This window comes from Thunnus albacares, chromosome 17 (assembly GCF_914725855.1).
Source record: "Thunnus albacares chromosome 17, fThuAlb1.1, whole genome shotgun sequence".
NCBI lineage: Eukaryota > Metazoa > Chordata > Actinopteri > Scombriformes > Scombridae > Thunnus > Thunnus albacares.
Genome location: NC_058122.1, coordinates 12022879 through 12036019, shown reverse-complemented (window position 1 = coordinate 12036019; position 13141 = coordinate 12022879). Strand labels below are relative to the sequence as shown.

The following is a 13141-nucleotide window of genomic DNA, read 5'->3' as shown; positions in this document are numbered from 1 at the left end:
TTTAGTTTCCATACAGCTGAATACACAAAACAAGTGAGAAAGGTTGAGTCTATCAGCCCAGTAAGGATGAGTACTGCAGGATTTTGTACAGCTGCTCAACCAACTCCAGTCACTGTGAGTCTCGAGCACAATAATAAACAGCAGAATCTTCAGTCTTCAGACTGTTCATCTGCAGATACAGCTGCTGTCTGCTGTCGTCTCTGGAGATGGTGAACCGGCCTTGAACTGACTGAGAGTGGTATATATATATATATATATATATATATATACATATATATATATATATATACACATATATACACATATATACATATATATATATACACATATATATATACACATACATACATATATATGCTGTTTCTCCATCTACATATGGACATAACATTAAATCACTGGTTGGTTTTTCAAACCCTAAAAATCATATTCATTATTTTTACTGTATAGCACTAATCACAAAGAATATTACAAAGTATGGTAACATAATGTTAAATAATTACATAAAATCAAACATATCTAAGAGATAAAATGAGATGATTTTAAAAACAAATACAACAAATGACAGTCAGTTTGGAGACGATGTGAAACTCGCTGGTTGAGATCAGACAGCTGAGGGGTGAGTAGAGCAAAGGCTCAGTCACTCTTATGACAAGGTGAGATTTCGGAACCACTAGTAGGAACCAACATGAAGATCTCAAGCAGTGAGCAGGTTTGTATTGGGACAGGAAATCATTGCAGGACAGCAGGGATTGGTGTAAAATCTTCACTGTGATGTAACTGGACTGGGTTGTGATGAAAACATATAGTTTGACTTATTAGCATCACCATGAAGTTGTCTGAAGAGAAATTATTAAATGGACTTACAAATGGTGTTTCAAAAAAAATGATGGATTTGTTGAAATGGTAAAGTTATGAATGAAGAAGTGACTTTTTGGAGAACAATTTCTAGTCAGATGAAGAGCTGTTAAATAAATAATTCCTTTACTCCTCACTATTGTAAGAATAGACACTGATGGGAGATTATTTGGGGGAATTTAGTCGTAATGTTACCTCATACATGTCTTTTTCATTAATGGTAAAATTAAAGGTTTAGTGTTTAATGGCATATAGTAATAAATTGTTGTTAAAATTAAATTCATAATATGTTTTAAAGGCTCTTCTTATAATTCCTGCTATAAATATACTGTAGTCTTTTTTCCTCTTTAGTGATGAACTGGTGTTGAAATGATTAGTGGTCCGAGGGCTCCTCCTCTGGTGGCTTCATGTTACAAGTGTTCAGGCACTGAGAGGTTTTTGTTCAGGTCTGCTGATGGTTTGTGTTATTGTGGGTCTCTGGCACAGTAATACACAGCAGTGTCTTCAGGCTGCAGATTCTGTCCGTTTAGAGTCACTGTTTTGGTGGAAGAGTCTGAGATGATACTGAACTTGTTCTTTAGTGAATCTTTGTAGTCAGAGCCTCCAGTATATCCCCTTCCAATCCACTCCAGTTCTTTCCCTGCAGGCTGTCTGATCCAATGTGTGTAATAGCTGCTAAGAGAATAAGAGACCTGACAGGTGATGGTCAGACGTTGACCTGGCTGCACAGTCACAATCTGTTTTTGATGAGTCTACTCTGAATGAATTGAAAGTTATAAATACTCTCACATGATGAAAAGAATATGTATGTGTACTTTTAATAAAACATGTATTACTGTATATGTAAATTCATCATTTGCCAACAGAAAGTGAAGTGACAACAAAATGATGCAACAGTACGAGTTTTCTGAGTTTTACATAAAATGCTTTTTTGTTGTATCAGTGTTGCACATGTTTGAAGCCACAGACATTCAGAGCCTCTAGAGAGCTGCTCAGATACTGAAATTCAAGTTAAAGGTTTATGTAAGAAGATAATTAAATTCTTTCTGAAGAACTGTCGTTAGGATTCTTTGTTTAAAATTCCAATTAGCATATTATTGGTTCCAAGAAGGTGTTTTAGTGTGAAGGAATTACATCATTTTCCTGAACTAACTGAACTGACGACATTAATCATGTGAGTTAAAGGGGGTCTGATGAGTACTGTAGGATTTTGTACAGCTGCTCAACAAACTCAGTCACTGTGAGTCTCGAGCACAATAATAAACAGCAGAATCCTCAGTCTTCAGACTGTTCATCTGCAGATACAGCTGCTCTCTGCTGTTGTCTCTGGAGATGGTGAACCGGCCTTTAACTGACTGAGAGTAGTAGATGTAAGCACTGTCATATCTGATAGTTGCAATCCACTCCAGTCCTTTTCCAGGAGCCTGTCTGATCCAGTTCATGTAGTAGTCACTGAATGTGAATCCAGATGTTGTACAGGTCAGTTTGTGGGATTCTCCAGGCTTTTTAACTGCTGGTTCAGATTCTGTCAGAGTCTGACCATCAACACCTGTCAAGACATAAAAAAGAGTCTAACATGCATCAAGTTGGTAATACAAATGTAAATATGTCAGATAAAGATCAGTGAAGATCTTCACCTGCCCAGCAGATAGTTAAAAGCAGCAGTCCTGTCCTATAGTCCATCATGTTAAACTGTGTGTCCACTGTTCTCTGTCATCCTCTCAGCAGTCAGATAAGTAGAGGTGGAAGACATCAAGGTTTTGCATTGACTCCTCTTCACAGCAAAGAGAGAACCGGATTGAATTTTTGAAATTTTGCAATACCTATTTTAATATAAAGCTTATAGTTAACTTTCAATACAAAAAAGTACCTCCTGAACAAATGTTGCTTTATTTTGTTTTTCTCACAAAGTGCTCATAACATTGAGGATGTCAGGGGAAAAGAAAACCCCAGTAAGAATATAAGAGAAGAAAACTGATGAGAATACATGAAAAATATGTAACTCCTCAGTACATAGATGTTATTAATACCCATCTTCTTTAGTCAATAAAAATAAAATATCCAATGTGAAACATAAACTCTGTTTCTTGTGTCAAACAAATATCAGTGAAAACTACAGTAACCAGTTTGTCTCTCTCTCTGCAGTCGGATCAGTAAAGGTAGAAGACAACCAAGTTTTGAACTGACTCGTCCTCACAGACAAAACAATGATGGAAGAACTGCAATATCAGTTAAATGAATTTTGATTTAGTTAATCGAAATTTGAAAATTGTACTTAATCAGAATTCTCTTCAAAAGTTGAATTGTGTGTTGCAAGTTTGAGTTACAACCAACTTGTGTTGTTGGATATCAGAGTTTCCCCCAACAAACACATATTTTTAACACTTGCAACTGAATTATCATGACATAAAATAACTTCACTAAAACATGAGATGATATTATGTTTGTTATTACCGAACTTAATCTCACCCACCAGGAGATAATTTGGGAAATGCATGTGGTAATGTTACCTCTTGCATGTCTTTTTCATAAATATAAAACTTTACACAAAATTAACATATTATTGATGTTTTCACCATAGGAATACACACTGTGATATAATACTAATTAAACCATTAAAGTATCTACAGCACCATGAAATCAGTTCTTGTTAAAAATATTTTATATATTTTATTCTTTCATACTAGGTTTTTACAATACATACATTAAGGTTTTTTTCTGTTTATTCTTTCCTTTTTGTAACAGTGAACTGGTGTTGAAATCATCAAATCTTTAAACTCACATTTTTCTGGAAATACTGAAATTAAATTTTTGGCTTTGACATAATGAGTTTTTGTACAATGTTGCTCCGTTGTCACCTTTATATGGTGAAAATTGCAAACTGGCAAATATTCACTTTGGCATTTTAATACAAATTCAATATATTTATGCTTTTTTATCTTTAAATTTTTGTGCTTTATCTTATTTTTGCTCTTATTCTAATATACATTCTTGATTGTGACTATCTGTTTTAACACAGCCACAGGAGTATGTCACCCTGCATGTCAATGCACATATTGTATCAACATGTGAACAAAACCTTTGAATTTTCTAAAATGTACTAATTTCATTATTGTTTGAGTGGAGCATCAGAATTTTCATCTTCTGGGATAATAATCTTAAATCTTCACACAGAAGTTGAAAGTTTTTTGGGTCTTTTTTTTGGCAAAATTATGAAAAAAAATGTTTTTTTCTTTGCGTGGAGAAGAAAATGGTCTTCTAACGTAATCAATAAGCATCATAAAACACTGATATAAAATGAAATTAATCACATCCTTGTAATCTGGAAAAGTTGAGTGTCTAAGGGCTCTTGATATAGACAACAAGTCAAACAAAATTGACTTAGAGAAAACATTTAAATAACCAACAACTTCTCTGTCAGAGAGTAACTGGACACATATACTCTGCTGAATATTATTCATTTAATTTTACATTAACAACATGTGCCTGGTTGAGTCTTGCTGGTTGCTGGGTATTTGTGCAGGTCTGTTGGTGGTTTGTATCACTGTGGGGCGACGTACACAGTAATAAACAGCTGTGTCCTCAGACTGCAGATTCTGTCCTTTTATTGTCGCTGTTCCTGCAGACATGTCTCTGCTGTAGCTGAACTTGTTCTTCAGAGCATTATTTTGATAAAAGCTGCCAGTGCTTCCTCCCCACTGATGGAAAATCCAGTCCATTGGTTTTCCTTCACGCTGTCTGATCCAACCTGTTGCATAGCTGCTATCAGTCAGAGAATAACCAGAGACCTGACAGGTGATGGTCAAAGACTGTCCAAGCTGCACAACCATTGAGTCTGGCTGGATGAGATCAATACTGTACACACCTGTGGAAAGAGAAATCAACATTACTTCCATCATTCATCTGACTATTCAGTGTTTCTAATGTGTTTATTAGTGTGAATCCACTGAAAGCTCCTCACAGGATCCAGCTGCCAGCAGCAGCATCAGAGCTGCAGAGAACATGGTTGATGTTGAAGCTGAACTGATGTGAGCTCTTCTGTCCTCTCACTGACACACACACACACTTCACTTCCTTATGAGTCACATTTATTTGCATATTGTTGAATAAACAATTGTATATTTCTTGTTACTTCTATTTCTCACTTTGAAGTGAAACATTCGGTCTTTCCTGTCAAGTTTCCAGACTGAATATGTTCTTAAATATGATATATGGTTAATGTAGTGAACTTATGATGGTGCTATGATTTTGTTTAAAATGACATTTCATATAATTAACCATCTATTAATGTATTAATGTAGTTAAACTGATTTTAGTCTAATATTAAGAGTTTCAAGGATAAGATATTACAATAGTTGGATTTTTGTAATAATGGATTAAAACACATTATCATCCACAAAAACTTTGATAATTCGTTTTCAAAATCTGTCTTTGATGACTCTACTGTAAATCTATGTAAGTTTAAAATAGTCTGACATGATGAAAAATATATTTATGTCTCCTTTTCATTTTAAAAATACTGTATTTATTGACTTAACCCGTACAGTTAAATTCATCATTTGCCAACAAAATGTGAAGTGACAACAAAATCATGTAACAGTACGAGTTTTCTGCAGCTGTGTGGACGTTTGGAGTTTTATATAAAATATTTTTAATGGTTTCAGTATTGCAGATGTTTGAGCCTCTAGAGAGCTGCTCACATACTGAAATTCATGTAAAAACAACAAAAAAAAGTTTTGTCCTACATGAGAAGAGAAATCAAATCTTTATTAAGAGTTATCATTAAAAATGATGCTCTCTCTCAGAAAATATACTTTAAAAACCAAATTATAGTATCACTGTTTCCAAAAAAGATGTTTGTGTCTGAAGGAATTACATCATTTTCTTGAACCACCTGAGCTGACAAAATACATGATTCATGTGAGTTAAAGGGGGTCTGATGAGTACTGTAGGATTTTGTACAGCTGCTCAACCAACTCAGTCACTGTGAGTCTCGAGCACAATAATAAACAGCAGAATCTTCAGTCTTCAGACTGTTCATCTGCAGATACAGCTGCTCTCTGCTGTCGTCTCTGGAGATGGTGAACCGGCCTTGAACTGACTGAGAGTAGTGTTTGCTACTACCACCACCACTACTGATATAAGCAATCCACTCCAGTCCTTTTCCAGGAGCCTGTCTGACCCAGGCCATGTAGTAGCTGCTGAATGTGAATCCAGATGTTGTACAGGTCAGTTTGTGGGATTCTCCAGGCTTTTTAACTGCTGGTTCAGATTCTGTCAGAGTCTGACCATCAACACCTGTCAAGACAGAAAAAGGAAAATAATCTGTTTCTGTGTTGGCAGGTTTTTAAAGACAGTTTAAACACAAGATCTGTGATTTTTATCACCTGCCCTGAGGATCATTAAAAGCAGCAGTCCTGTCATACACCCCATCATGTTCAACTGTGTGTCCACTGTTCTCTGTCATCTTCTCTGCAGACAGATATGTATAGATGGAGGACATTAATGTTTTGCATTGACTCCTCCTCACAGGAAGGAGTGACCCGGATTGAATCATAGTTGCCTGAGTTTGCTGAACTGATACAATTATAATGTATCTTTAGAGTCGTCACTCGAGCCAAATTAATTCGATTAATGTAATTTGAATTCAAATGAGATTGAAATGTCTTCAGAAGATACGTTTTATGCTCTTAATTTTAGTTGTATGAACTTGGATTTTGTTCTTATTACAATAATAACAATATTATACATATTAATTATTCACAAGAAATTCTCAAAGCAAACAAACTACAACCAAAAACACAGCACACAACTGAATAATCACCACATACAGTACATTAAAACACAAAATCTCAACTTTGAGAAAAATATATGTACACACACACACACACACACACATACATATATATATATATATATACATATATATATATATATATGAGTTTGCATAGAATCAAACACATGAAGCATTAATGTTGGTCTAACTGGAGACTAATAGAAGAGTCTGATGACTGTTATTACTGTATATCTGCAAACTGAAAACACACTTGGAAATCACATCTGCTTTACATATGATATTCTAATTTCATTACATTTTTTAATTATTTGTTGACTTTACTTACTTATTTCTTTCAAACAGAAATACAACAACAGCAGCAGGATCATGTAAATATCATGAAAAGTTTAGTTTGCATAAAAGTCGTTGAATAGTTTCAGTGTTTTCAAATGTTTGAAGACACAGACACACAGAGAAACTTGGACTTTATAGATTACTGCTGTCTTCTCTCAGCAATGGTTTCAATGAAGCTACAGTATGTGATGGAAGAGTCAGATTTTTCATTTATATTAACATTATATTTTTTGTAATGAAATCTTACTTTTAAAGCTCAGTCATACATCAGTGGTACTCAGATGACTGTGTGTTGTGTAATTGTGAATTAGTTGACCTGAGGACATTAATAATGTGAGACTGTGCAGAGTCTATCAGTGAGGATGAGAGAAGGAGGACATAGTTTTTGTTCATCCAGCTTTAATAAAAATACACAACAGCTCCTTTAGGCTTTCTGTTGTTCATCTTGAGATTTACTTCCTGTCTGTTGAGATGATGAATTGACACTGACAGACTGAGCTGCAGTCACTGCTGATGGTAAATATATTAAGTCAAAATATATGATTCAAAATAAGCTCATTCAAATTCAGAAATGACTTTTGTTTCAAGCACATTTTGACACCATGTACATGACAAGCAGGAGAATCAGGCTTTAGTTCAGTGTAGGATACAAGTGTCAGTCAGTTAAGATTAATGAGAAAAGCAGATCTGAGTGTTTCCTTATTGTAAAAGAGGAGAGAGAAACTTGACACTGACCTCTAGTGATTTTGTAGAGAAATCTACAACTGTTTTTTCCCTCCTTCATATTATGATTCCACATGATTTATAGACATTATGTTGTCTTCATTTACAGAAGGTTTACAGGTTCTTTTTAAGAAAACATCTGAATTATTATTTGTAGTAGTTTGTATTTTCTTTATTTCATCTTAATCTTAACAGTAATCTTAACAACCACAGGGAAAATGCAAGTAAAATGAATGTAAAAGAAATAGGATGTGTTGTAAAAATGTTGATGAGCAATATCTTTTGAACAGACTCCAGCAATGTCATTGTTTCCTCCTGATATTCAACTGTGAACTATAGCAAGATGTGAAGAGGACAGCCAGGGTGGTGGTGAAGTCAGGTCTCCATCAGCAGCATCCATTTAGTCGTACACAGGATCTCAGGTTCAGGTTCTCCTGATGAGTAATAATCAAACACTGAATTAACAACAATTGTATTACCTTAAAGTACTGTTTTCTCTGTGAAAACTAAACTTACACAACAGAGACAATATCGTTTCTGAGTTAGTACATGAGAACAGATCTAAACAGATGACTGCTGAGATGCTTTTGGTTAAGCCAAAATAAATATAAAATATAAATATAAAATATCTAAAAACAGGCACATAGTATGACAAGCACAACTGCCACAAGAGCTGACTAACTTGGCTTTATCAATGGATTTAATTAATAGTCCTATACATGCAGGCGCGCGCGCACACACACATATATATACACACACACACACAAACATACAGAAATACATATACATATACATCTTGGAACACAGTAATTTCACACAGTTTGGTAGTAGATGATAGACTATCAGAGCATTTTGCCATCTTTATCAGACCTAACGTTAACTATTAAGTTACAAGGATGAAAAAAACGGTGATGTTTTCACTGTGAAAACACAGTTTTAACAGTGTTGAGCTAGCCAGGGGGTGATACAGGCTAAACACACATAACAGTGCTCTCACATATCCCAGAATTTATAAAGGTAACATCTGTAACGTTAAGGCGTGTTGACAAGTTTCGTAACATGAAGCTGTTTCAGTTTAACACAATGCAGTCAGGTTGGATTTCTGTTAGCTAACAGACCACTAGCTAACATAAGAATGTTAGCACAGCACACTTCTGAGCAGCCAGAAATCGATGTGAATAATTTAAGTACAAAAACTAGCTTGGTGTAATGTCTGGTGTTAGTCAGGACCGAGTGTTTTAATGTTGAAGACACTTATTGATCAGCTGCTGATGTCAGTGACTCCTGCTGCTGCTGCTCCGGACTGACGGCTAACGTTACTCCTCACCACGCTGCAAGAAGTGCACTGTCCACACTGCAAAAAATATCTGTTGAACATTCGACTTTGTGTTCTCCCGTATCTTCCAGTGCTCATTTCTGAATGTTCCGAGTTTGTTGCGTCCTTTATTTCAGAGGACTCTGCAGTTAAATGTTAGCTGGTGAAGTTAGCAAGCTGTAGTAGGTCAGAAAGTCCATCTATGATACCGTCTGACAACTTTACACCGAGCAAAAACAGACAAGAACATGAGCACTCTTAAGTTAAAAAAAAAAAAAAGATAATGTAGTGAACCAAAGAGCTGTTAAATCCCAAACCGGCTGCAGTGAAGTAAATTACTTTGGCGCCCAGACTGACTCAGTGACGCTGTTCAAATTTGAGATCATGTGATGTTTTTCTTTGGTTCAACCAATCAGTTCACGACTTCACTGACAGCCTGTCATGACCGTAGACTGTGGTCATGACATAGACTGTATAAAAGGTTATGACCTGATAAACGTTGAGACAAGTTTAAAACCTGAAAGTAACAGCCTGCAGAAGCATGAACAAACAAGGTCATCCTGAAGTATTTGAATTCATATGAAAAGAATAATTATTTCAAACTAAGGTTTAAATTATTTAATCTGCACCATGAATTTGAGGGTTTTATTTGAAGGTATTACAAAATAATCTTCAAATTAGTGATTTTCTTTACAAAAGGGAAATTTGTTACCTCATATAGAGTAACATAATGGTGTCTGCAGTAGTATCAATATTACTGTGATTTTCTACAGTAACATAATGGTTACTGTGATTTTCTACAGTATCATAATGGTTACTGTTATTTTCTACAGTAGTGTGTTCACCACTGTGATTTCTACAGTATCATTATGATTACTGTGTTTTTAGGCCTAATATACAATACTATACTGTAAAAATATTCACCGTAATTAACTGTGCAGAAACACAGTAAATTACTGTGGATTTCACAGTAATTTTTTACAGTGTACTGTAGGATTTTGTACAGCTGCTCAACAAACTCAGTCACTGTGAGTCTCGAGCACAATAATAAACAGCAGAATCTTCAGTTTTCAGACTGTTCATCTGCAGATACAGCTGCTCTCTGCTGTCGTCTCTGGAGATGATGAACCGGCCTTGAACTGACTGAGAGTAGTATTTGCTACTACCACCATAACTGCTGATAGCTGCAATCCACTCCAGTCCTTTTCCAGGAGCCTGTCTGATCCAGGCCATCCAGTAGCTACTGAATGTGAATCCAGATGTTGTACAGGTCAGTTTGTGAGATTCTCCAGGCTTTTTAACTGCTGGTTCAGATTCTGTCAGAGTCTGACCTTCAACACCTGTCAAGACAGAAAAAGGAGAATAATCAGTTTCTTTAAGTTGGTAACTTTTTAACAACAACTTCAACTCAAGATCTGTGAAAATCTTCACCTGCCCAGCAGATAGTTAAAAGCAACAGTCCTGTCCTATAGTCCATCATGTTAAACTGTGTGTCCACTGTTCTCTGTCATCCTCTCTGCAGTCAGATAAGTAGAGGTGGAAGACATCCAAGCTTTGCATTAACTCCTCCTCACAGCAAGGAGAGAACTGCATTGAAGTGCATAAAATGTGCAATACTCTTTTACATTGCACAAAACAAAAGTCGCAGTGGAAAGTAAACAATTTGTCATTTTCTTTGCAGTTGGATCAGTGAAGTTGGAAGTCAACCAAGTTTTGAATTGACTCGTCCTCACATGGAGGATAGAATTTGGTCTTTTGTTTGTTGTGCAAAACAATAATGTAATAATTTCAACACAAGCTAAATTAATTTTGAATTAGAAAATCTATATTTGAAACTTCTACTTAATCAGAATTGTCTTCAAAAGTTGAATTTTGTGTTTGAAGTTTGAGTTGCAACCATCTCGTGTTGTTGGATATCAGAGTATCACTCAACAAATACATATTTTAAACACACTCACAACTGAATTATCATGACACAAAATCTTAACTTTGCTAAAACATGAGATGAATCTCACCTCAGATAACTAAAATGATTTTCATACACATGAACAAAAACCAATGGCTGCCTACAAGAAAGGACATCTAAAATCTGATGAACCATTTTTAAAAATGGTGAACATTAATCTACAATATGCAGAGGACTAAGACATCAAACAACCTGTTTTAATTTATAATCATTAATAATAGTGCAGAGCAAGAGAATATTAACACTATTGTTAGTTTTATATAACTTTATTTTATTTTAATACCACAGCATATTTAACTTATTTACAGTTTGCTAATATTTTGATCTACTGAGGTCACCTGTAATGTTTGCATCTATACTAATGAAGTGTTCTGTAAAGCTCTTGTATTCTCACAAGTAAATGGAGAAAATGTTACATTTCTTGTCCTGTTCAATTTTTCCTCTCATTGTTAGTCCAGACTGACAAAAGTAATTTATGTGGAGCCACAAACTAAAACTAAAAGTCACATAAAGAAAGATTATTTATGTTTCATTTCTTGTTAGATGAAGAGCTTTCAAAGTGTAGTTGTCCACTGAAATAATGCTGCAACAAATTCACCACTTGAAATATAAATACTGCAAGTCAGGAAGAGAGAACACTTTTTGGTAAATGCCTCCACTGAATTATTTAATATTATTATAATTGTTGTTTCTTTCTTATATTATAACAGTGAACTGGTGTTGAAATCATTAGTGGTCTGAGGGCTCCTCCTCTGGTGGCTTCATGTTACAAGTGTTCAGGCACTGAGAGGTTTTTGTTCAGGTCTGCTGATGGTTTGTGTTATTGTGGGTCTCTGGCACAGTAATACACAGCAGTGTCTTCAGACTGCACATTCTTTAGAGTCACTCTGTTGCTGGAAGAGTCTAAGTCGATACTGAACTTGTTCTTTAGTGAATCTTTGTAGTCTGTGGTGTATCCAACACGTGCACTTCCAATCCAACCCAGTTCTTTCCCTGGGATAATAATCTCAAATCTTGGCAGAGAAGTTGAAAGTGTTTTTTTTTTGTTTTCTTGGCAAAATTACAAAAAAAAAAACACAGTTTTTTTTCTTTGTATGGAAAGGAAAATGTTTTTTTAATGTAATCAATAAGAATCATAAAACACTGATATAAAAATATTTAAATTAATCACATCCTTGTGGTCTGGAAAAGTCAAGCATCTCAAATGCTCCTTTATACTGATATATATTTCAGGTCAAAAACATTTAAATACCCAACAACTTCTCTGTCAGAGAGTAACTGGACACATATACTCTGCTGAATATTATTCATTTAATTTTACATTTACAACATCTGCCTGGTTGAGTCTTGCTGGTTGCTGGGAATTTGTGCAGGTCTGTTGGTGGTTTGTATCACTGTGGGGCGACATACACAGTAATAAACAGCTGTGTCCTCAGGCTGCAGATTCTGTCCTTTTATTGTCATTGTTCTAGCAGAAGTGTCTCTGCTGTAGCTGAACTTGTTCTTCAGAGCATTATTTTGATAAAAGTCACATCCTCCCCACTGATGGAAAATCCAGTCCATTGGTTTTCCTTCACGCTGTCTGATCCAACCTGTTGCATAGCTGCTATCAGTCAGAGAATAACCAGAGACCTGACAGGTGATGGTCAAAGACTGTCCAGGCTGCACAACCATTGAGTCTGGCTGGATGAGATCAATACTGTACACACCTGTGGAAAGAGAAATCAACATTATCTCCATCATTCATCTGACTATTCAGTGTTTCTAATGTGTTTATTAGTGTGAATCCACTGAAAGCTCCTCACAGGATCCAGCTGTCAGCAGCAGCATCAGAGCTGCAGAGAACATGGTTGATGTTGAAGCTGAACTGATGTGAGCTCTTCTGTCCTCTCACTGACGCACACACACGCACTTCACTTCCTTATGAATCACATGTATTTGCATATTGTTGAATAAACAATTGTATATTTCTTATTGTTACTTATATTTATCAGTTTGAGGTGAAAGGTTCAGTCTTTCTCCTCAAGTTCCCAGACTGAATATGTACTTAAACATGATATATGGTTAATTTAGTGAACTTATAATGGTGCTATGATTTTGTTTAAAATGACATTTAATATAATTAACCATCTATTAATGTATTAATGCAATT

The 13141-nt window shown here is 35.3% G+C and overlaps 2 gene segments (V, D, J or C); both read right to left on the bottom strand.

Annotated features, from left to right (window-relative positions):
- Window positions 1-1779: 1779 nt before the first annotated feature.
- LOC122966495 lies at window positions 1780-2541 on the bottom strand. The segment is given in 3 exon segments: window positions 1780-1856; window positions 2102-2404; window positions 2493-2541. Coding segments are annotated over 3 exon segments (414 nt in total).
- Window positions 2542-5821: 3280 nt separating this feature from the next.
- LOC122966496 lies at window positions 5822-6333 on the bottom strand. The segment is given in 2 exon segments: window positions 5822-6153; window positions 6243-6333. Coding segments are annotated over 2 exon segments (366 nt in total).
- Between the last annotated feature and the right edge of the window lie 6808 nt (window positions 6334-13141).